Source organism: Numida meleagris, chromosome 1 (assembly GCF_002078875.1).
Source record: "Numida meleagris isolate 19003 breed g44 Domestic line chromosome 1, NumMel1.0, whole genome shotgun sequence".
Classification (NCBI taxonomy): domain Eukaryota; kingdom Metazoa; phylum Chordata; class Aves; order Galliformes; family Numididae; genus Numida; species Numida meleagris.
This window is the reverse complement of record NC_034409.1, coordinates 61,915,045-61,941,058: the sequence shown is the minus strand read 5'-3', so window position 1 is coordinate 61,941,058 and position 26,014 is coordinate 61,915,045. Positions and strand designations below refer to the sequence as shown.

Below are 26,014 nucleotides of genomic sequence, written 5' to 3'. Positions count from 1 at the left end.
TGGGAGAAAAGAGCATAGCAATTTTCTTGGCTTTTTCTTGAATACTGCTGGCTAAATATTGTCACCATTTAATGTGATTTATCATGTATGCGATAACTGTGCTTAAGATTTTTTCTTTGTCCCTTCACAGAATGTGGATCCTGAACCACAACACTTGTCTTTGACAGCCCTGTTTGGAAAACAAGAGCAAACAGATGCCACAGAACCACTTAATAAACAGCATCAAGAGAACCTTCCTGTTAGGCAGGGTGTGGTACGTTCCCTCTCCTATGAAGAACCTAGCAGGCATTCTCCCTGTGCAGAGAAACAGCTTTGCCCTGCCATTCAGAAGCTCATGGTGCGTGGGACAGACCTTCACCCGCTTGCTGAGTTTCCTGAGAACCGACTCTGTGAAAATGGCAATATCCACCCTGTGAGTGAGACTTTCACAGGACTCTTCCAACCTGTGACTTCTCGTGGCATTGCAACATCTCATGTAGTTCAGGATGCTGCTGGTACTCAGAATTTGTTACAGAAATTACAGAGTCAGTCAGGGTCAATGACTAAAATGGATCCCAGCGCAACAGGATCTGTGAACTCAACGTCTTCTGTGTTCAGCAGGACTCCTGCTGCTGTTGGAGCACCAGCAACACAGATAAGTAATATGACCCAGCCACCTTTGGTATATTTCAATGGTTCCCTGCCAGGTCAGACTTTAGAGTCTCAGACACTTGGTAAAGAACAGTCCAAACTTCCTAGACAGCCGGTTTCTCTCTCTGGCAATCAGACAGCCAATTCTGGGGTGATATCACCTCAGGAGTTATTGAAGAAGCTCCAGATAGTGCAACAAGAACAGTTGCATGTATCCAGCAGACCAACCTTGGCAGCTAAGTTTCCTGTTGTCTCTCAGAACACCAATACCTTGAAACCACTGGATTCCTGGATAGAAAAGGCACCGTGTACGGAAAAGCAGAGCTCTCTCTTTCAGGTAAATAAACAATTTCAGAATCTGTTCTAAAAAAAAGAAAAAAAAAAAAAGCAGTCTTCTAAGTTTTTAAGGGCCATTCTCTCTTTTTGGCCATACTGTACTTCTTTCTGCCTTACTATGTGTTACTATCTTGCCCACGTGATTCATTTTGCAGGTGGTAATTTATCAGCAGCGTAAGTAAGTTGCCAAGCAGTGATATTGTAAATACCAAAGGGAATGACTCTTGTACATCAGCAATCACAGAAAGTACTGCAGTTATGTAGTTTTTCTTTGTTTTTCAGACATGTTTAGAAAAGTCATGTAGGTTTCAGTGGCCATACTTTGTAATGTTTTGGGTATAATAGTATTTTTTCCTCACAAAATTAATCAGTACTTTTTCTGTGCTGGTAAGTGTTCCTTTTTGTGCCAGTTGCTAAAAGTACTAAAGATGCTGAAAGAACACTTGCTTTCTAACAGCAAGTTTTTAAAATATGTTTATATTGCTGGATTAATTATCTTGGACCATAACAGCTACTCCAAGCTGTTCAGTAGTTTGGGTTTTTTATTTGATAAGTATTATTTTGAAAAGTTGCCTTGTGCATTAAAGTCTTCAAATGGGGGGGGGGGGAGCAAATCCCAAAACAGTGAAGTCTTTTGATTGTGACCCTAATATTGGGGTGCTAGAAAACTCAGGAGATGTCAAGAGATTGTGTCTCTACTGAGTACATTTTCTGTCCTTCAGGAGAGCCTCAAATGTGATTACTATGTGTCCAATCCTAGACAACTCCTCTCTTTGTTAACAATGTCATTCCTTGTAGGAACTTCCACACTTGAATGAATGTCTTCATGTGTGCTCTGCTTGAGGATGAGCATGTAAGCCCCTTTTGATTTCCCTTATAGAAGACATAGAATCCACAAGCCTTACACTGTGCTGGAGACTACAAGTTACTTACCCAAATTATAAACTATTCATTTTTTCCAACATAAAGTTCAAAAGCTGCTTTTTTACTGCAACTTCTTAAAAAGCTGAATGGAAGACTCACTCCAAATATCCTTCTTATTTCTTGAAAGTTATTTTTCACCTGAGGAGGCTGAAATGACCATTTCACAATTAAGGGCCACATGGGCCACGTTTGTCATAAACACTGACGGATCATGATTTCTAATTTCATGAGAGAGGTCAGAGAAAGATGAATTTGATAGAGCAAATAGCTATCATTATTTTAATTCTTTCAATTAAACCAGCGTGATTTTGAATCTGTGTGAAGGAGTGTTTGGTGGATTAGTCACTGAAATTTTTCAGGATCAGTTGCTTACAGATGGCAATCTGAATTTACAGTGAAGTGCTAATGAATAGAAAGAGGATCTAGAGTCACAGTAATTTACTGTTTTCACTGGGAATGGAACTTGCCTGCTGTAAATGAAAGAAATTGTCTGATTCACTGGGATATGCGTGTGTAGCATGGAGACTTAGGACATTCCTTCTTGGAAGGTAAAACTGAAATGATGCAAGTGCCAGGCCCTGCATAATAAGCCAGTATGCGCAGTAAAAAGTGGGAAAAAATCTTGATGTGTTTTCAAATGAGAAATCCGTATTGATGCTGATGAGGCTAATACTTTGTGTATATTTGAGAAATAAACCCATGTCAGCATTAGTTTCAGTATGAAAAGGGAATTAGTGGTCTCACTAATAATGCAGTTCCAATAATTGTACCGCTTTAGTATAAATAGAACAGTAGCTTGAGAGAAGGGAACAATTTTCACTGGAAGTCGCGTCCAAGTTTGCTTTAACATATAGAAACAAAACAAACAGAAACACACACAAACACACACAAACACACACACACACACACACACACACACACACACACACACACACACACACACACACACACACACACAGCACCTAAAGAGACTCTCAGTCCCACTTTGTGTGGCTGAGCCGTCCAAGTAGATTGAAGTTGCCTAGGAGTGGCCGTGCTGACACAGCTACAGCCACTGTTGAAACAGCATTAGATGCAGTTTTTCTGACACATTTATTTCTTGTTTATGAGACTTAGTACGTAGAATAAAAAGGATGAAAATATGACTAATTATTGATTAGGACACCTAAGGCTCTGCGGTGTGGAAGGAATGGCCTCTTTCACATGCAGGAGATTGCCCCTCCCCTCCCCCCCAAAAAAATAAGGGGGGGAAGGATAGAAATTAAGGAATAAGTCTTTATACCTATAGGTTGCCGTGAATTTGCCACTTGAAGAGATTCTGGAAGGTAACAATTCAAAACAACTTTTAAAAGCAACGTTAATCTTTTTATAACCACATCCTTACTGTAGACCAAAAGCTTTAAGCGCTGCCACGCCTGCAGACAGACATTTGAGTGAAATTGAGTTGGCACCAATAGATCTGCACATGCTCATGCAAAATTGATCAAAGCAGATTCTGATGACAAGTACGGCAAAAGGTTTGTTCTCTGTAATTACTTATCTTTTGGTATTGCATCTTTTACTGTAATTCAGCATACAGAAAAAGCAAATGCTAAAACGTCTGACAGGAATAGAGGGGTTATCTGGGCAGTGTCTGTGTTGTTTGGAAAAATCACATTACAGGAACATCCCAGATCTATCAGCAGTGCTGAGAAAATTAAAGCAATAGTCTTTTCCACAATTGACACATTACAAGTCCAATTTTAAATTGGCTTCTGCATCTCCATATGGTGTAAGAACTGTGATCTCCCACGTGGAGAGGAAAAGACCAGTTACAAAAGGAATAAAAAATAAAACTAAACATGAAAATCTAAGGAATAATGCTCAGAAGCATTCATCTGATGCTAGCCCTATTCTGAGAAGTATTCCTTATCCAGACAGACAGTAACACGTGCTTCGGATGCAATAAAAATGTATTAATCTGCAGTGGGCTTTTAAACATGTGTTTAGTATTAGGCATGAGTTATGCCAATTATAGATTCATGCATGCTGAAATGTTTATGTTAATCAGAATTGTGATTTTAAAAATGCTTACAATAACCTTGACACAAGTTTATCTTTTCTTCCGAAGTCCATTTATACTGTATACCACTCGCTTGATTTCTTGGAGCATTTTCCATCAAAAATGTGTTATCTGCCTACTGTGTTACATCTTCTGAATCTGTTTATGGTACATAGTAGCTAGTGGTATGATGTTCACATCAAAGATACCTATTACTATAACGGCTGTTTGAGCATGAGATTATAAGCATGCCCAGGAAGAATGCAATAGGTATGCTGAACTTGTCATGAAATGTAATTTCAGATTCTACAGTTACGCATCAATGACAATTTTCGGGGTTATACCCCAGAGACAAAACAATGTTAAGATTAGCATTATAGTTGGCTGTATTTTAACAGCAACTTTTTTTTAAGATTCCAAAGCCGTTCCTAAATGAATTGTTCTCAGCTCTAAATAATGCCCCTGCAACCAGCCCCTGGCATCCCTGAGTGCTGATGTTCCGGAGGAGCACTTGATGCAGGTGGAATTCTGTGCATGCAGAAAAGAGGAAGCAGTGCCGGATCCCAGTCTCCATTACAGGAGAGCCATGTGTTTCTTCGTGCGGAGTGTTATGTGAATTTGCCAGCTGTAATGTCATCTAGCTGCTAGCAGCCATGCAGAATATCAAACGTATCTTAGTGAGCATTTGTGCTTCAGAGGAGGAATACTATGTGCTGCAACGACTATCTTGCACATTTTTCATTGTTCTTACTTTATTGCTGCACAACTGACAGTAGACTCCCACTCTGTTATTAGTGACTCACAGAGGTAAGTGTTGACCTGAAAAGGCTGGAGCTAATTCAGGGGAGCCTGGATGCACGAGCAGCTCTTGTTAGATTCAGTGAGAAAGAAGGAGATCGGTAGTGTTTTGGAAGGGCTGTTATGCCTTGTACAAAATTACTCAAGGCTAAAAGACTGGTTGGAAGGCTGTATGTCCCTAGAGGGCGTTTGCAGTGCTCTCAGCAAAAGCTTCACACTGTAGGAACCACACTAGCAATGCCAATCCAGTGTCCTACATTTGCTGATGGGCATCACTTGTCAGGTGGCTGGAGATGATCTGATTTGAATCCAAACTGAAAATTTGCCTTTTATGTTTTAAAAGGCAACCATCCTGTTTATGTATAAGTTTCTTAAATGGCAGAAGCTTGGATCATGATTAGCAAAAGAAAATACATTTTAATTGCACACAAAAGCAGTTAGTATGGGCTGAAAATAAGGTACGTGTATTTTCTGTTTTTCTGAGGCAAATACTTGAAGTACCGCAGTAACCTGTAGATATTAGCTGTGTCACCAGTAGATGGCAGTATTGCTTATTCCATAGACCGTCCATATGATTGGAAAATTCTACCAAAAATCTTGTGTCTATCCAGAAAAAAAAAACAAAACAATTTTTGGTATGTGTGTTAAAACAAAACATGTATATGTTTGCAAATAGCAATCATTTGTTACTAAGAATGTAATTTGTGTCAGGTTTTATTTGTTTGTCTCAGACTCTAGAGCTTAGTGTCTTTTGATTTCAAAGGACTTACCATTTAGATCTTTGACATCGTCAGTTGTAGGTTTCCAGTTTACCTCCTCTGGCTGCTTGACTCCTTTGCTGGAGGCTCCTACCCTGCAGAGCAGTTTGTCTATAAATTCTTTAAATCACATTGGGAACAATCATCTGGTTTAAGGTAACCCGCCAGTTTTACTTGAGATAAACTAAAGAGGACTTATTCAAGCTGCATGGATGAGTAGGTCAGAAATGTTGTGGTGAGTCTGGAGGCAGCCAGTCTTCCACAGCCATACCTACAGGAGCATACATGTGCACAGGCAGAAGGTCTCGATCTGCAGTGGTATGTCCCTATGGACTTCTGATAGTTTTCTTCTAAAATGAGATTGGTTTTCAAGCATAGGTGCATGAATGTCTGTGCCACTTCACTGTATGAAGCAAACCTGCAAGAAGCTAGAAATATCATTAAGTCATTCAGGAGCTTGTAAGACAGGCTTGATTATTTCCTTTGTCATGTCATGAGGGAGAAAAAAAGGGTTGTAAGTAGAGAGTTTAATTTTTAAGTAGTATTCTGTATTTGAGAAACGGAGGAACAACATTTACCTGAAAAGTGTCCTGGGAGATTTCTGTGTAAGATGCATATTGTGTTCTTTCTGATGTGTATAGGTCTTTCCTTACCCCTAGTCTTTTTGCTTGCTTCAGTTTAGCACAAATGAGCATGAAATCTCAGTCCTCGTTATTCAATTTCTCTTTGTATTGTAGCCTAATATTGTTCAGAAACGTCTTGTGTAGAGCAGTTGTAGCTAGGGCTAAGAGAACCAATGAAAAAAAGAATGCTTTTTAATATGCATCTGCATTGTCTTGCACATCTAGGAGATCAACTTCAGATTTATTTTCTTATTTCAATTTTGAAGAAAAATTAAAACTGTAACCCAGGACACAGAGTGGAGTGATGCTGTAGCCTTTCACCTTCATGGAATAGCAATAAATCATGCTCCAGTTCCAAGCGTGGCGGGCTCATAGTAATTCCTTTGTGCATTCTGGTCTTTCAAAAAAAGATCGGATACTTGAATACTGAGGAGACAGCTGATTAGGATTTATTACTAGAATTACCTGCAGAAAGTTTCAGTGTCTACAAACTTGAAGAATAAACTTTATTATGCTGTATATGATATTTGCTAGTGTTGACTAGTCCTGCAGGTTTTAAAGTTCTGAGATGTATTGCGAAACTTAAATGTAAAAATTCTTTGACACCCATATTTGCATGTTGGCATGGATATGACAAAGAGGGAACTTGCAGAACTACAGCAGTGTCTGGATTTTCCTTCTCTTCGAGGGCCGCTTTGATTTTAAGAGCTGAGTATTGGTTAGGAGTCCATTCTGGTTCTGACAGTGCCAGCAGTTCACTGCAGGTCTTTAGATAAATCATTTAATCTCTGTTTTGTTTCATTTCCTCTTACATAAGAAGATAATACAGGTGTGTGTATGCATGTGTATGTACGTGTGTATATATGTACGTACATTTAAACAGTAATTTGAAAGTTGTAATTGGCAAATATTTTCCAGTATTAGATACAAAGGCTGGTCTTTACTACTGAAATTTGCAAGTAAGAAAGAATATTCTCAAACTTCAAGGTTACTGACCCTATGGAAAACTTCACAGCTGCACTCTCTAAAAGTGTTCATTATTCAATAGTGGACTGATTTCTGCGATAAAATGCTTTTGTACTCAGATAATTTGTCAGGTAGACTGTATTGCATTTGAACCCATGACTGCATTCTCAGTTTGGATGGAGGACTTTTTAATCTGGAATTGAATCATAAAGGAGTCCTGAACTGGAGGCTCATATAACTAGACCAATTTCTAGCAATTTCTGTACCTGTTGCAAATCAGTCTGCAGCTTTAATTGTCTTAATTCCTATAGAATTAATTAAATAGGTTGGTTAATTGTTTACTTTATTTTTATATGGACAGGTAATCTCACCTCAGCGTATTCCTGCCACTGTGACTCCTACCTTGCTGATGTCCCCAATGGTGTTCACTCAGTCCACACCTGCTGCACCAAAAGCCAATGAAAGTGGCCGGTTAGCAGCATCAAACCAGGAACCTCCTGCTAGCACAGCTAACCTTCTCCTACCACTGCAAACCCCAGAGCCACCTGCGATCAACAGCAGCTCAGTGACGAAGATGCAGCTGCAGGAAACACTTTTACACCTGATCCAGGTAAAGTGCTAGGAGTTCTTCTGCTTCACTTTAAACTTTTATTCCCGTTTTGATATAAGCACCTGGTCACCTAAGCACCTGGCCATCTAATGAGTTGTATCCATCTGTCTAGAGGCTAAATGGATAATTAAGTATGTGCTGGAAGTTGTGCTTTTTATGGCTGTGTTAATGGAGCACTGTGCCATAGACCAGGGAGGTAATAGCCTCTTCTTGAACAGCGCTGCCTTAACTGTGCTGTGATTAATCAGTGTAGTTTGAGGTTAAGGAAAGATGGTACAATTGAAGGAAAAGAATAAGGATGAGTGAACGCTTCAAAAGGCTGGCCTGAGAGCTAGAAAGATACCTGTTGTATTTTTAGCTAAGTAAGGGGGGTTTATCTTCTTAGCAGACAAATACATCAAAGAGGCATGTTAGCAGCAAGAGGAACTCAGATGGAAAGTGTGAGCAACTTTAAAATATGGATTAGATAACCTAGAAACATGCTAGTTCAATCTATTCTATATAATTCTCTACTTGAAATGCTAAAATTCCTCTTGCTAGAATTATTCAAATTTAAATCTGACAGCATTAACAGCATGTAGGTGATGATTGTTTACTGCTCTGGGATTACATGAATGACTATGATTTTTTTCAGTAATGTGCTCTGAAGTTAATATCTGGAGAGTGGAGTTTGAGTAGAGACTAGAATTAAAGAACTGGCTATAATGCATAATGAATGGAGACACGAGTTTAAGTGTCCAATTTGTAGGCCAAAACTATGCCTGTATGGGTTGGCAATAAAATATGTCTTTATTGGAATGCTGAAGTGACTCACATAAAATGAAGTATAAATGATAGACCTGGAAATAAAATAGTGTCTTTAAGAAATCAGATGTTCTTCTCATTTTCCTCTTTATTTTGGGATTAAAGAGAAAAATACCATAATATTCTGTCTTACATGCTTGGAATATCTCGATAGTAGGAAAACCACGTATGAAATTGAAAAGGAGACTGCTTGTCAAGGAAAACTAGATACTGTGCTCTGAAATTGTATTTGTAAAATGTGTGTTCAATCCTGCTGTTCTTGACAACAGCTAGGATTAACTGCATTACCTGGAAATTATTTACTGTTTAATAACATGATGCTGGTTGCTAGTTCCTTAGCTGTCATTTTCTGTTATACAAAACTACAATCTCAGATGCTCCTGGTTTTCCTCAAGGAGTATCCTGACTTTAATTATCTTCATATGTTTATGTAAGCTACTTAAGACATTCTTTCTTAATGTGAGTTTGCCAGTTCTTGCAAAAAATGGTCTTCTAAAGAGAAAAGTTAAACATGCGTCAGAGCAAAAGGAGCAGTGTCTGGTAGGAGTATTAAGTTTAAAATAATTAAACAATCTAATAGTGATAGGACGAGGGGCGGTGGTTTTAAACTAAAAGAGGGGAAATTTATGTGAGATGTTAGGGAGAAATTTGTTACTCAGAGGGTGGTGAGACCCTGGCACAGGCTGCCCAGAGAAGCTGTGGGTGCCCCATCCCTGGAGGCATTCAGGGTAGGTTGGATGGGGCCCTGGGCAGCCTGAGCTGCTGGGTGGCAGCCCTGCCCACAGCAAGGGGTTGGAACTAGATGATCTTTAAGGTTCCTTCAAACCCAAGCTGTTTTGTGATTCTGTGATAAACAAGATGGAAGTATTTGTCCAGGTAGGATTTAGTATAGGATCAAAATCCAAGGTGTTCCGCTGTTCCTTCAGACATGTTTATAGTTACCAATGAACTAATGGAAGAAACTACTTAAGGAAACTGCTAGGTAAATGAGGGCAAAGCGAAGAAATTACAGGATTATGTCATAGAATCATAGAATCCTCAGAGCCTGAAGAGGATCTTGAAGGCCATCTAGTCCAACTCCCCTGCAATGAGCAGGAGCATCCACAGTTAGATCAGGTTGCTCAGAGCCTGTCATCTCTGCGATATCATGTGAGAATAGCATACTCAAAATAAACCCAATGTGATTTTGGAAAGTTTACTTCCTGTGTATTCATTATTACTTATAGAGTTGTGCTTCCCATCCAGTTATTCTATGGCTTGGACATAACACATATATGTTTGTGAAGGAAATAGCCTTACTGTTGCGCGCGTCTTAAAACAGAGCAAGGTTGAAAAGTATTTTGCCCATGAAATGGAAGGAAAAAAAAAAACCCTTATCTGTTTACTCAAGAACATCTCCTTTGCAGTAACCATTGTGTTTCCTCTTTCAGAATGATGACAACTTCTTAAACATCATTTATGAAGCGTATCTCTTCAGTGTGAGAAAGGCGGCAATGAAGAAATCCATGTGAAAGATGTTTTTTAAATTTCTATTACTTGGTGAATCCCAGGAAACAGGTTTCCAAATTTTCAAGTAATGTTACATTTAAAGAAATGAATGGTCTCGGGCACTTTGCATACACACAGATTTTGCTCGTTAGCAAGTACATGTTGTACTGAGAAAGAAGTGGGTGGAAACGGCTTGTGCCTTCATGGAGGGACAGTGCTGAAGACTTAATCACAAAATATTTTTCGTAGACTGGCCCATACTTAGAATTGGTTTTCCTGCATAAAGTCACTGTTCTCAGAATTCAGTTTCGTTTTTTACTTACAGCATGGTTATTCATTGACTGGGTGCTTGACATGTGTTTCCTCCGATACCACGCGCAACTTCCACGATGAACGATGCCCGTTTCTGACCACATGGTGGCAATGTTGGACTATTTTTAGGAAAATGAAAATCTGGTGAAATTTTGGAACTGAAAGTCTTAGGTACACTGTTATGTCATCTTAGTTGTCTGCAAAGCCATTTAGAAGAAATGTCATGACTATCCCCCAAAATTTTGTAGAAAAATCTTTTTCTATTTTAACAAGAGTATTTTTAGCTAGCTGTAGAAGTGGAACTCTGCAGGTGTTTTGATGAATTAGGGGGGAGGGTTTTGTTTGTGAATGTACTTGCTATCAGCATAGCTTTGGGGTGGCACTGGATTCATGTTTCTATTACTCCAGATTCAATCTACATTACTGTAAGCAGCGTGCAGCTTTGTTAAGGGGGAGGCTACCTGGTGTGAAAGTCCTATTAAGCTCTTTTTTTAAGTGTTTTTTTTTTTTCCTGGAGCACAGTGATTTCATTGATCCATTTCTAAAGAAAATAAAATGGATAGTCCCTACTTTGTGGTGATTTTGTTTTATTGTACAATGGACTATATATTTAGAATTGTTGGGATCGGTTGTACTTCTGTGACTTGAAAATGTTTTTACACCTGCCAGAAGAGCCAAATGAGATTTTAAATCAATTAGAATAAGTGGCTGAAATAAATTTTCTCTATTTTTATTAGCATCTCCTGTTTAAGCGCAAGTTTGCAAGTTAGGAACCCCAAGTTGTTGCTGAGGAGGTATTTCCTTTATGAGTGCAGAGAGCCTGACCTGTAATGCACAAATGTATATACACTTGATAGGGATTTAGGCACAGCTCACCTGCCGCATCTGTGAGGGAAAGGTTCTTCAGTGTAAATTGGGACATAGGTTTCAATTAGCATAGTTCTGACTATATAGTTACCCCCATTCCCCATATATCTGGCCTTTGGGGAGGGAGGAGAATAACATTGCGCGTGTTCCTTGGGAAAGGCTGTAAACACACACACACAAAAAAAGTGAAGAACTACTTGTTTTATGCACAAGTGAATAACCCCACGAGACTTGTGGCTGCCAGACTGCTAGACTTTTTTCCTATGCAAAGTAGCTCATGGAGAGCAAGTTGTATTCTTGATGTTCCACTTGTTAGCAAATTGCTTTCAGGTTCCATGGAAAGAATGTGTTGCACAGGTAGGAAGGACAGACCTTAGAGACAGCAAGACCTAATTCTAATTTCTTCTCTGCTGTGAAAGAAATTGGAATCTGCACAAAGGAGTTTGTATGAAACTAAATACATGCATAATGTCTTTGATTCTGGATTATCTGAGAGTAGAATTTAGAGATGATGGGGATGCATATAGTTACAACCTAATTTGACGTGTAGAACCTTCTATAATTGGTGGGTAAAGGAAATCCCTAAGTGTCTCTGACCGTGTCTGTGATTGGTTTTCTGGTCATGGGACAAACATTTATATCTGCAAAAAAAGCAAATTTGATACACAAATTTTAAGAACATCCTTATTTATTGCTTTTCAGAATAACATGTCACTTAACAGATAATTTTTTTAAAAAATATACCTTTAACTCTTGATGCACATGGCAACAGTAGTACTGGCGTTGTGTCAGCAAGCTGAGGCATATCTTAAAGCAGGCATGAATAAAGCTAAATCCGGGTTTCTTCTCCCTGCTCTCTTTCCAAGTTACTGCTCGACCATATAACACTGACGGAGCTGTTTTTCTCTCATCCTCAGAGCTCTAGGGGGTATCTGAGATTGTCTGGGTGGTGAAGACCTTCCTTTGAGGGGTTTATAAGGGTAGTTTCTAAAGGAGGGACATGCCATTTCAGTTAACTTTGGATGCTTACCAACAACAGAGGTGACAAGGTAGAACAGGCTTGGGAAGAAATGCTCTGAATTCTAAGACAACGGACAAAAGAGTACAAGTACTGACAAAAGTGAATTGCAGTCAAATCTGTTGTTCAGCTTTTTATTTTAGATGGCAAAATCAGCTTCTTCAGAGGCATTTGGGAACTGGAGACTGAACTTGGGGCCTATGCTGTTCTGTGCTGTGTTGAAGAGAGAAGAGGTGCTGTGCCCTATTCTCTCTTCTTTATCCTGTGAACTGAAGAGTCCATTTCAGAAAGCCTCTTTTTCAGAAATATAGTCAGAACCTTCCAGTACCATGGAAAAGCTGGAGGATCCCCTCGTGCAGTGATGAAAATTTATATTATTCTGCCTAACAGCCTTTTATAAGCTGGGACTGTCTCTTTAGGCAGCCAGATCTGTGCATGATACCGGAATGTTTATGTCAGTTTTTATAGATCCTTACCTCAAAACTAGAGTGGTTCTGAACACTCAAGTTCCCAAGTTGTTTTGTTTGTAAGACACCACTGGAACTAGGGAGACTAGGAAGCCCCAGGGCTAGCAAGGCCTTTGGAGGGGAAAAGGCTACTGCCCTTAGGGCTGCCTCTCTTGGGATGCTAATTTTTTTGTTTTTAAACTGAAAAAGGATTAAAGGTCGGAAGTAGAAAGTCAGAAAATTTGTGAGGACTGCATTAATTTTAATTGAGGCGTTTCCACAGTATCCACGTGTAAATTTTTGTCTTTGATGTGTATTCTCTAATGAACTAAGTTGTTTTTCTTTTTTTTTCCCAGTAGAAGTAAATATGTTGGAAGTTGGTGGTTAGCAGAATTCCTGATGTCGCAGCAGTAATTTTTTTATGTATTATTCCCAGTCTCGGCACTGAATTGATACTATATTTCAGAGCATTTCCCCTTCAACACTGCTTGCTTTCTTACAAAATTCCATGCCTATTGAACCAGAGAGATAAGATGAGGAGCAGAAAGTCAATCAAATACTGAAACATAATCTCTAACTAATTCTGCCAGTGTTTATCATGGAAATCCATAATATTCAGTGAAGTCATCCCAACCTTTCCTCAGGCCCTTCTCACAGAAAATTCAAATCCTTAATTTGATTTTTATTCATTAGCTCTCTATTGCTCCTCTGTCTTCGCTTCCCTGTTGTTGCTGCAAAGGGGATAATTAAAACTGTACAGCAAAATAAAAATTTTCCAGGAGCAGCATGCAGCTGAATGGGCAGGATGCTTCGTCTCCTCTGACAGCCTGTTTACAATGTGTTGAGCTTTGAATTTCAGTCATAAGTGCAGTAAGAATTCTAGATAACTCAGTCCCTTTAGGATATTAAAACCATAGTTAATATTTTAGCAAACTTGGAGATCTTTGCTGGGGAAAAGATGAGATTAAAAGACATTTTTCATCAAGCGTTTGAGGCTCTAATGTTGAAAATGTTATGAGAAGGCAGCAGCTTTACCCAGAGGGATTCCTGAAACCTAGAGAAAAGATAACTTTCCAGTCATGAAAGCGAATAATGCACTAAAAAATTAATCCTCAGTCAACATACAGTAAACTTTACTGCTCATCCTGACTAAGGACTTTTAAGAGCCTCATGTGACTCCTGGCCTTTTCCAAACTGCTATGGCTATCCATAACAAGCTTGTTCTGACCTCTGGGCATGAATCTGTGCTGAGCAGAACTAGGAATGAAGGAGGGAGCTTGGCATGTATAAACAGGAGGAAAATGCAGTTCTGCAAGACGCAGATGAAGAAACAAAGACTGCAGCTTTATAAACATTTCAAGCTGGCTGTACTGCTGTAGAGGCAGCCTGGCCTGCCACCCACTCTTAGCTGCTCACTCCCACACCACTCTTTCCTTCCTTTTTCCCCTGTATTTTTCCTTTTCATTTGGATTAAGACAGGTACATAGTAAAACGTGTTGCAGAAGAATTGGTCCAGGTTAAGACTCTCTCCACACTAAGGTTAGTTTAAATCTGGATCAGTTTGGTGAGCAGCAGTGCAGGTGCCTGCATTAGTGAGGCATGGGGGTAGAATCATAGAATCATTTGAGTTGGAAGGGATCCTTAAAGGGCATCTGGTCCAACCCCCCTGCAGTGAACAGGGACACCCACAGGTAGATCAGGTTGCTCAGAGCCCTGTCCAGCCTGACCTTGAGTGTCCCCAGGGACGGGGCATCCACCACCTCTCTGGGCAACCCATGCCCTAGCAGGGGCCATGCTGAGTCATACCTCAGGGTATGATGAGGGCTGACAGCTCTCCTGCTTGCTGCCCAGCTGCCGATGGAGCTGCTGTGAGAAGAGCAGACCTAGGTATAAATCCTGAATGGGATCTGCAGAGAAGAAAGTGAAGCAGGAGGACTGAGCTGACCTACTGCTTTAAATGACTTCAGCTTTTGTGAAACTGAGCTGAACGCCTTTTGCCTCTCTGCTTCATACTCAGAAGATACCACTGTAGGGGCAGTGGAAGGACAGGATTCTCTTGAGGGCAAGCATGAGCACAGACCTAATTTGGCCTGGGAGATTAGACTGACCAATCTAAAGTTAGCTTGTACGAGCATCATCCCCAGCACCACCACCATCTTTGTGCTGAAACAGTGCTGACCACAAAGGCAACGCCTGCTTTTCCTCACAAAACAGCAGAAGCTTGGGCGAATGAATTTAGAATAAGCAGCTGGTATATACAATGGAAAGACACTGTATGAGTTTTAAAAGCAGCAACCTAGGTCAGACAGGAAATAAACATTTCTGAAACTAATTAAGTCACACATAAAAATCCTTTTTAATGTATTTGGACGTGAAAAGTAAAGCAAGCTCTGAGTTCAGGACAATGTGTGTGCACTAGCAACATTAGTCAAAATAGGCAGAAAAAAGAAAACCCTCATGTCATGTGGACAAGAGTCAAGAAATAGAAAGAATCACAACTCATTTTACTATCAGTAAGATACCAGCTCACTTTCAAATGATGAAGGTCCTACAGGTGCTACCCTGTACACAGAGGGATGTTAAATGTTGGCTGGATCCTACACAACTGTTAACTCTTCTCTTGCCCAAATACTGCTAGTCTGCACAACAGGCGCATCAGCTGAGTGCAGAGTTCCTGTGCTTTGGCTAAAACTCCGATGGTGTGCGTCTCTGTTACAGCAAACATCTTTGGGTACAGCTATCAGTACAGCATTTCTTCACCTGATACCTGAAATCTACTTGTGAAACCTATGAAATAATAATAGGTATTATTATTATGTCACTTCAAACTGATACAACTTTGTGCTTTTCTCCAGCACTTGCCTGTAAATACTACAGTTAGGAGAGCAGGAAGGAACAAGCTGGCTCTTGGCAGCACTCCCAGCACAGGGCTACTTGGGCTGGGGACAAAAGCTCTGTTTTCCTTCATTTTTACTGCTGCTTAGCAGCCCAGATCACTAATGGCCTCCTTCTTTCCACTTAGAGCAGTAGCCCCAGACCTACCACTTAGTAGAAGTGCCTGCATTTCTCATTCATCTAAGAAAGTGGTATTTTGTTTTGTTTGGATTTTTTTTTTTATGCCTGAGTATCTCCTCTTGGGTTTTTACTTGGCTAGTCCTGCACTTGCTGTCCTCTCCCATGGGTGCAGCGAGCTGTGGCCAAGTGTTGGAATTAGAGGATCAGTCAGGTTGTAGAATCACAGCCTGATTCTGGGATCCTGTGCTTAATGCTTACTGTTTGGCAGTAAAAGTAGCAGTGCACAATCCACCGTTTGTCCCTGCTGTCTCACCCTCTTGGGATCTGCTTTCTCCCTCTTTCTACACCTACAGGGCCAAACCTAGTGCTCCCAGTTCTCTTTCCTACCCCAGCTGCAGTTCCTGTAATCTCCACCTCCATTTCCTCCAAAGCAGCTGATCACAGGGAGATGTTTGCCCACATCTTCCATGTGAGCAATCACAAGTGCTCACTCTGTGCTACTTTCAGATGGATCACATCCCACTAAAAACGTGTCCTGCATCTTAGGAATGTCTCAGCAATATTGGTAGCACTGATCAGAGGAAGACTGGTGATTCCTGTAACAAATGAAAGCTTTGTTATCTTTGAGAAAAGATAAAGGAGATTTGTCAGGGGGAGCTTAGAAGGAATGAGGGGAAATGCAAAGAGGATGAAAAATCTCCAGTTAACTCTCTTGACTGAAGGTTATGTATGCTGGCAATATGCTCAAGAAAATGCAGTAAACTCTTTGAAACAACAGTGAATTATAAACAGAAAGGTAAGCTGGGAATTTTCAACTCACCTGTGGGGACAGAAGTGGGTGTGAAAATTGGAAGAGGATGAAAGGAGATGGAAAAGCGCAGATGAAACTCAATTTCATCCAGGAAAACTTTCACTCCATCGTATTAAAGCAGAAATTTGGAGGCCATTGCAGTTCAGAAGAGACACTAACTAAGCTAATCCCTGACTGCAGGAGGCTGTTAAATCCAGCAGTTGAAAGTTCTTCAGTGCAAAGTGCCCTGAAGCGGACAGGTGACCAAAGGTGAAGGCAGTAAACACTTATCTCTGAGCCATCAGCAGGCAGCTGAAGCAGAGCAGGCACTGCAAAGCAGAGCACTTCACAAGTGCTTCTCTGCATACCTTGAAGGAATCAGCTACCAAAATGAGAAGAATTCAAATACCAGCTTAGGAGGTGACAGAAGGAGGAAAGTTGTGATTTCTTCTTGTCGCATCATAACAACTTGTTTAATTACACTGGTGCTGAGGAAGCAGGTCTGAATATGGAGGTGGTGGGATGGGGAAGGTTGAGTGCAGAACAAAGGGACACAAAAATTCTTGTCAATATTTAACCCACCATGATCTGCTCTCTTTTTGTTTCAGAAAGTCAACAATAGCAGTGATTTCATAATCCACTTAAACATATTTGGATGAGAGCTCTTGTGTGATTGTAAAGGGTGTTTCTTGTGTACATTTTGTATGTCTCCAACATCGTTCTAAGAGTGCTCTTCTGCAAAGAGCTAGATAGATACAAAGTGCTTCCATAAAAATTACCCTTGCAAAGGAGAATGAAATACATCTCCATCTAAAATTGCGGTGACAAGTGGTTACACAGTGGGTTTATGGCAGTTGCAGAAGAAGTCAAGGGACATGGGCAGAGACTCAGCCGCACACCACTGGAGTCTTGGTCCTTTCTGCATCTCACAATTTTTGTTTGTGGCAAACAGAAATCCCTCAGTCCAGCCCAAATGTCACCCTTGCCCAGCAGCAGCACTTCAGAAGGAATCAGCAGGTTGTGTGGGCAGGGAAAACAAGAAACATCACTGAACAAGGAGAGGCAGCAGCCCTGTTGTTCCCTTCCCCTGCAGCATCCCACGGAATGGACAGCTGAGGTGGCCTGCACGTGACAGCCTGCTGCAGGACAGAAGAGCCAACGCAGCCAGCAGGAGCAAACCAAAAAGTGACAGTATTTTCACATGCAGGGAATGCATTGATCAAAAAATAAATCACCATGCTCTGAGATGTGCTCTCTCAGCTGCACAACAGGGCTGTGCCAGGGGCTGTTCCCCTTGCCCTTCCCAGCCCACCAGCAGCCGCTCCGTGCTCAGCTTTTCTCAGAGCCTCTCAGAGGATTTGTGAGGTGCTGCTGACAGAGCTACTTCCTCCCCGTAAATGTTTTTCTCCTACCAAACAACTGCAGCAGCATAAAAGGTGCCCTGTGGGCTTTCTAATGACCTGCTTGGAGGCGAGCAATTGCTGCTTCAGAAAGGAGCAGGATTAACAGAAAGTCCCTTTTCAGGGAGAGAGGAAAAGAGAAAACATCCCATGTACTACTGTTTCCCTGCAGAAGCAGCTTTGCCAGAACAGGTGGGACTATTAGAATCATAGAATCATTGAGGTTGGAAAAGATCTCTAAGATCACCTAGTCCAACCCCAACCCAACACCACCGTGCCCACTGACCATGTCCCTCAGTGCCACATCCACACGGTTCTTGAACACCTCCAGGGATGGTGACTCCACCACTTCCCTGGGCAGCCCGTGGCAGTGCAGCACCACTCCTTCTGAGAAGAAATGTTTCCTAATATCCAATCTGAACCCTCGACTGGTGCAACTTGAGGCCATTACCATCTGGGAGAAGGGGCCAACACCCACCTCGCCGCAACCTCCTTGCAGGGAGTTGTAGAGAGCAATGAGGTCTCCCCTGAGCCTCCTCTTCTCCAGACTGAACAATCCCGGTTCCCTCAGCTGCTCTCAATAAGACCTGTGCTCCAGACCCTTCACAGCTCTGTTGCCCTTCTCTGGACACACTCCAGAGCCTCTCTGTCCTTCTTGAAGAGAGGGACCCAAAACTGAACATGGTACTCGAGATGCAACCCCACCAGTGCCAACTACAGAGGGACGATCACTTCCCTGCTCCTGCTGGCTGCGCTATTTCTGACACAAATTTGTGATACAGAAATCTGATAGAGATTCGTGACCACCTCCTCCCGTTACTACCCCTCTCCTTGGCCACCACAGCCTTTAGAGAGACCCCGCAGCCTTGCATAACGCTGGTTGGCAGTGCTGACTCTTCAGCGACAAAATGGCTGCCGGCTCCTGAGGGCTGGGCCACGGCACAAAGCCTGGGTGGGCTGTGTGCTCCACAGCACCTTTTCTTTGTCTCTACAGCTTATTGGCCCTGGGCAGCCACCTGCACCAACAGCAATTTTCTAGCGGCTACCATGGGCAGCACCATGCGAAATCCATCTGATTGGGGTCATCTTTGCCAAAAAGCAGGAAAAGATCTCCATGGCCATTCCACCTAGTCAGCATTTCTCACCATCCTACACAACTAATTGCAAGGATTTTTTAGTCACATGATGCTAAAATACTTCCTCCACTTCCATCTTATTCCATACAAGATGTATGATATTACAGCACTTTAAAGACAAAGCCGACCTGAAGCAGAGGATTTGCAGGTAGCACAGGCTGGAGATGCCCCAGCAGAGGACACGCTTAGTCCTGGGCCCTGTTTCCATATCAGGCTGTGATGAGGGATGCCAGCTCTCCTGCTTTGTTCCCTGCCCTGCTGCTGATGGAGCCACAGTGAGCAGAGCAGACCTAGGTGTACACTGCAGCTAGAAAGGGAATCTCTCCAAGCTGGGAATGCCTATTAACTCTAACATCACTTGCACATATAAAGCTGAGGTCAGAGCTGCAACAAACAACCATTGCTAATGAGATTTCAGTGCAGGTCTGCCTCATTGCTGTACATCAGGCATTCCATGCAGGGATCCCCAGGGCACGGCTGCACAGCTTCTGCCTGAGATTTGGGAGACTCCATCTCAGGTGTTAGCATCAACCTGGTTGTTGCACTCAGCAAGAGGTGGGCAGCTGGAGTGTGTTTCTTCAGCAAATTGTAGATGGCTATAGACATCAAGGCTTGGGATAAGAGTTTTCTTTTTCATTACATATGCATGCATTATTTATCAATAGCTCTGGTAAACCTAAGACTCGGGTTTTGTCATGGGAAGTGAATGCATTTCTCAAATTAATTTCAAGCACATTGCAGACTGCTCTGCCCTCGTTCCAGCTAAACGGTTTGCTGAGTTGTCACTGTCTCTACTGAGTACCACATGTGCCGCCTGGATGCCAGGAGGCAGCAGAATAAGCAAGGCTGCTAGAAACTGATTGTTTCAAACATAGATTTTGCATGCTGCTACATGTTCCAGCAAGAAGAGGGAGATGATTTGCTCCCATCGCGTATGTGCATAGATGAGGCTATGTCCTGGTGAGCTGCCATTCCCTTTCACCCTGATGCCCTCCTGCCTGCCCAGCACCCCATGGGGGGGGTGGTGGCTTCTGGTGTGGGAGGCTGGCAAGATGTGCATTGAGTTTCTTCCTCAGCACATTTGTGCCCCTTGAAGGAAATCAAAGGAGCTGGCAGGTGAGCCAGCTAATTGCAGACTCTAAGGCAATTTAGGGCTGATGGGAAGTGACTCAAGTCACTGGGGGCTTGGAGGAGCCCCACTCCCCATAGCTGTGGGTCAGGGGAAACATCTTCCTCTCACTGCAGGAGGAATCAGAGAGCAAAATGCAGCCTGCTTGGAAACTGTGTATCTGGTGTGGAAGCCTTCTCACAGTCCTTCTCTTCCTCAAGACTGTCATGATATTTTTAATAACAATTGATGGCTGCCTAAACTCACAAACATGTTTTCATTAATATTCATGAAAGAATGGACTGTTTTTATCTACACCTACATCACTGTGCGATAAAATGTATCCAAAGCCCAGCTTTTATCTTTAATCACATTGAAACTTGATCACCTCTGATTTTTATGGGAAAAAAATAGTCCTTTTTCAAAGGAGGAAAGCATGAAATGTTATAATTTGTGACCTAGAATTTTGGCAGAGCTGCTCCATTCTGTAATACCAAAATGGAGGGGAAAAAAAACCCAAATTTTTAAGATTTTTAATTGAGCTCTAAATATTGCAGCCATGCCGATGTGCATTTCTACAACAGCTCCCACCCAGACACTCAGTGTAAGCACCCTGAAGCCATTACCCAATAAATCCTCATCAGGCTTTCTGCACGTACATGAGGCAGTATTGTCAGATCATGAAAGCAAGGAACTCATCTCTGCCTCCACATCTGTCAGGGGTAAGTTTTGCACTGAGGGAAATGAGGCCCTGGCACAGGCTGCCCAGAGAAGCTGTGGGTGCCCCAGCCCTGGAGACATTCAGGGCCAGGTTGGATGGGGCCCTGGGCAGCCTGAGCTGCTGGGTGGCAGCCCTGCCCATGGCAGGGGGTTGGAACTAGATGATCTTTAAGGTCCCTTCCAACCAGAACCATTCTATGATTCTATGGTCTGCCAACACTGGCTGGGACATAGGGCAGGCGGGACTCTGCTTCCTTCTGGCCCAGACAGGCACTCTAATTTGACTCAAATACCTCCATGCTGATAACCATGTTAACCCCTGGATCCTTATTAACACACTGAGCAGGGAGAAGGAGGTATTTGTAGCACGTCCTGTGAGCAGGGTCATCACATCATGCGTTTAATGCAAAGGATTTGGCAACACGAAGGATGCTGCAAGACACACACTGAGTCAAGTGTTTTTGTGGCTGTGGGGATTAGCAGATTAAGTGGCATCATTTTATTAGTCACTTGTTGCATTGCAGTTCCTGGAGCTCCCCAGGAAGCGAAGCATCCTCCCTCAAAAAAGCTGTTCTAGTGCAGCTACTTTGCCAGGAAAGCTTTAATCCCTTTCAAAATGGGGTTTCCCTTCCTCCTAATCAAGTTCTTTTGGGTCATGTGGACTTGAAATGGAAAAGATTATGTTTAACCCTTTGATAGTAGAGGGAGAGGGCTTAAGTTGACTTTCATTCTGGCTACCCCTGTGTCAGGACCCAGGAAAGCAGCTGTCTGCTCACAGTTCTCTCCAAATTGAACATCTCTGTTCATATTACTTCATTTTTTTTCCCTTTTCCTTTCTTCTTGTTTCACCATGGAGTATTTAAACAAGTCTAAATTTAGAGTAGAACTGTGGAAAAAAAAATAAAAAGGAAAAAAGACAATGTAACGAGCCAAAGGCATTAATTAATATGACACCTACATGTCTGCTTCTATAAACAACGGGAAGAGAATGCAGCTTGCGGATGAGCGATCTGCAGGCAGATATTTGCAGAGCTACTGGGTGGAAGGAAGGTCTGAAAGGCCACATTGGGCCAGAATCCTGCTGACATATGGGGAAGATCTGTAGGCCAAACATCCATCCATTATTCACTGCTCCTGAGGCAACCTGAAGTGGAGAAATTTGGGGGTATAGCACCTGCCTGTACCCCCAGAGCTACACTAAGGGTGAATCTCTACTCTGCAGAGATCTCAGTGAGGCACTGTGTACCTGCTGTATGTATTCATAGCAGGGTCTCCCTGTGACCAGTCACTCAGCAGCATTGTCACAGTGAGCTGCAGCATCTGGGGGTCAGCTGGGTCTGCTAGCTCTGACACGGTCAGAACAGGGATGGCAGCACACACAGGGGACAGGGATGGGGATGGAGATGGGGATGGGGATAAGGACGCTTCCCAGCCCCCATCCTGGGGGCCTGCCTGCAGCACCAGCACTACTGTAGGAGCAAGTCTGCAGCCCTTTTCACCCACTAAATCCACTCTTCTGTGAAGTCAGCTTGCAGTTCTAACCCTCCTCTGAAACCCGATCAGAAGAGATTTGCATGGCCAGCCAGTAAGACCACAAATAAAAGTGCTTTTCCATCACCACCTCTGGCAAGGGTCCCCTCTTCCTGGCAGCTGCTGGACAGGCAGATCAGATTCCCTGCTGCTGGTGAAACACCCCACAGCTGCCTTCCATACCTCGCCAGGGAACAGTTAAATCTCCTCAGAGAGGCCAGAGACATCGTCCTCATATCTCCCAAACAGGATACAGGCTCCAGCACTGTTGAGAAAAGAGCTTTTCAAGCACAGTGTTTGAGCAGGGTAGAAAGGAACTTCTATACCCAAACACTCAGCATAGGTGTCCTGGCGTGAGACAGACAGGCACAAGATTATGAGCTCAGATAAATCTATCTGCTGTTAATACAATCAAGTATTTTGTTCCCATCATTACTTGTTTTAAGTTATTGAAAATCAAAGCAAATAATTCTTATTAGGAAATGATGCTGGTTTAAGTTAAGGATGATGGTACAGCAAAGATTTGCTTGGAGGTGCCGGCAGACACACAGCAAGATCCCAGTGTCTTCAGAATGAAAACCAAGGGAATACCCATCTCCTACACCTTCTTCCCAGTCCTGATATCCACAGGGCAGAAAGGACTCCATATAGGCCCCAAGAGATTGACCTGAAGGATAGGGTGCTCATCTTTGCCCTGCTGCATGGGCTACCTGGGAGACACATACTGTAGTGCCACAGGGAAGAAGAATCTGGCGACCAGCTTCAGGCAGATAAACCTGGCACCAGGAGGAGCTTCATGCCCGAGGGGTCTGAGACACTGCCTCACCTGCTCTTTATCTCCATGAAGCTGCACACTTTGTTCAGGGCCTCTGCCCTGTCCCCCATTCCAGCTGGTTTTCTGACAAAGAAGTGCCTGGTTGCTACCAATTGTGCCCTGGCAACCTGTGCTGCATGGAGAGAGGCTGCCTCAAGAGGCTGTGCCATGCAGCTTTCTGATCAGCTTTTTATGGTGCTCAGTTTCCCTTTCTTCATTTTATCCCTTTCTCTTTATCTGGCTATAAGATTGCACTTCAGTCTGCTCAGGAATTCCCAGGTTAGGCTCATCACATGAATGCATTAAACAAATGAGGATATCTGTTGTCTTTAAGAAACCCACCTACAGCACTGCTTACACCAGTGTTTTGACTGTTTGCTCCTTGGCTGATCTTGACACTTGCCGGGACCTTCTCACAACAAGATAATCCAAACTGACCTCAGGTTCTAGTCAAACCAGAAACGAACAGAGCTGGTAAATGTTCCCTACATCTATGAACACAGCACAAAATCGCACTGGCACTTTTTATTGCATCATGGTTTTGCAAATTTATCTCTAATTTGTTTCACTCCCTGCCCCCATATCTCTTGCAGCCTTCCTCAGATTCTCACAATTCATTAAGGATTTGCTCTCATTCTTTCTCATAGGACTCATTTTCTTCTTCCCCAACAAGACCCTGCTGTCACTTATCTCCCTCCTGTGCCCCAGTTGTGCTCACACACTGCAGTGCTGAGCTCTGCAGAAGCACCTCCACACACACTAATCCCGTTAAGGGCTCTCTAGGTACCTGGTGTTTTCCAGTTTTCTGTGCTGTTTTCATTTCATCTTCAAATTCCCCTTCTTGCAACTTTAGGTCATTAAGGGGTTAAGTGATGTATATCTGTTAGGTGATAACCATTAAACAAGATCAATCCAAATAAAGGGATTTGGGCCTCCCAGTTTAGCCTGTTGCTGCATCTCATTGTCTTTTCTATGAGTGTTTCAGGATGTTCAAACACATGCAGAGCAGGACGCTGTCCAAACCCATCTGGATTAAACTGGGTCCCTGCTGCAAATAGCACACAATGACTGGAAAGGCTAGCAAAAAGATGCTGCAGAATCACTCACAGTAACTCTTTGCTTATGGCTTCTTGCAAAGTGGGGAGAAAATACTGTCTGAAACACTCATTCTCCTGCCTTCAATTCTCCTTCAGATTTTTTTCAGAATGTGAACTTTCATCATTTCCTTCCTGAAGTACCCAGACAAGTATCCTGCCAGGCTCAGACTCTACCCCTCATTTTTAATCCCGGTAAATGAGAAATGGGACCTTGATGATCAGTCTTCATAGTCCCTCCTAGAACAACATTCTCCTCTTTTCAGGATGCAGAGAGAGGAGGAGGAAGAGGAAGCAGCAGCAGCCTGACCCCATGATCCCTGGTGCCAGCACCACCATCTGAGTCTGGGGAAGAGCAATCAGCTCCTTCCATTCTCACAGGCAATCCATCACACCCCCTGTCTGCAGTGAGTAATTGCGGGAGGAAGACATTTCTCCATGCTGTGCTCACCTACAGAGTCCTCTTGCGGCACTCCAGTCAGATCTGTGCTGACCCCCTGTCATGGCAAGAGACCCCATGGCACATTTTGGCCATTTAAGAAAGGTATTGGTACGATCCAGACCCATCCATCTGTTACCTTCATCTGCTAACGATGCCATTTGCTGTACAGCCATGTGGTACCCCAAAGGCACTGTCTCTAAGAGAGTGAGTTTATATGTGCAGATTTTTTATCTTTTTTGTGGATTTTAAAGTCTCAAAGAGTCATTTCAACCTTCCTGAGTAACCCTTTGCCCAGCAGATTTAAGAATGTCATCTGGAAATTTCAGCCTACCAGGCCCACTTGAACAAGACCATAACTTAAAAGACACTTGGTTTGGAGTAAACATTGCAGTAAATGCAGAAACTGGCCTATCCTGAGGTGAGTCAGCTCTGTAATGACTTAATTGTTCAGCCTGGGCTTTCAGACTCTGCATCACACCATTTAACCTCTATTCCACGCATCACCTTTTAATTCCCTTCTCTGTATGTTCTCTGACACATCTATTGTCCCATTTAATGTGTGGCACGAACACTGCATTCAGCAGCACATCTATAATATGTGTGCTTTGGTTTTACTTCAGTTGTTTGACAGTCACGTTCCTCCCTCACACTGTTATGAAAAACCTAATGATCTATCGTGGCTTTGAATTGTATAGAAAATAAACCATTTTTAAAGGTGCAAAAATGATTTGAAGCTATTCTAAGAAGCGAGTTAACCCGTAGCCACAGTCAGGCTCTTCTACAGGTCATTCTGCCCATTTATATCTTTCCACTGCTATATCTACAGTTATTCATAATTCATACTCTTCACAATGATAATGAGCTTTCAAAGCGTGCCCCTCATCTGACTGTGCACTTTGCTGCTCGCTGCTGTTCATCACATTCAGCCATCGGCTTTCTTTGATTCATTGGTCTCCAGACACCGATCAGGGGATGGCAATCTCAATTGAATGTTGCCCAAATTGAGAGGTTCCACTATTAATAAAGCATCGTTCACATGAGGAGGAGATTTGGTAACGGGCAGTCCTTCTGGCAGCCCATCCCTCTCCTGTCTCCTGTGTGAGGCCTCTGGACATCCCGACCCCACACAGCACCTGCACCCCAAGGTGATGGTGCCAGAGTGGGCACCCAGCATCCCGCGCTGTGGGTGGGTGAGATCAAAGGTCGGGGGGCTTTTTTGGACCTGCAGCTATGAGCCTTTTAAAGCAGGCCGGCCTGACCTCCGGTGGGAGAAGCTGAGACCCGTCTTCAGGAATCAGAGTAATCCCGGCTGATTTTATCCCACTCCACTTCCCTAAATCTGCG

At 42.8% G+C, this 26,014-nt stretch overlaps 1 protein-coding gene across 4 annotated transcripts in view; it reads left to right on the top strand.

The window, feature by feature from the left end:
• DCP1B (decapping mRNA 1B) overlaps positions 1 to 11,023 on the top strand; it is a 42,224-nt gene extending 31,201 nt beyond the window's left edge. For 3 of the 4 annotated variants that reach the window (XM_021390031.1, XM_021390042.1, XM_021390050.1), the window contains exons 7-9: positions 131 to 967; positions 7,438 to 7,686; positions 9,921 to 11,023. In XM_021390031.1, coding sequence (XP_021245706.1) covers positions 131 to 967; positions 7,438 to 7,686; positions 9,921 to 10,001 — 1,167 coding nt within the window. In that variant the 3' untranslated portion in view covers positions 10,002 to 11,023. Of the gene's footprint in view, positions 1 to 130; positions 968 to 1,764; positions 1,820 to 7,437; positions 7,687 to 9,920 lie in introns of those variants that run through there. The other variant, XM_021390058.1, reaches the window with a different exon arrangement.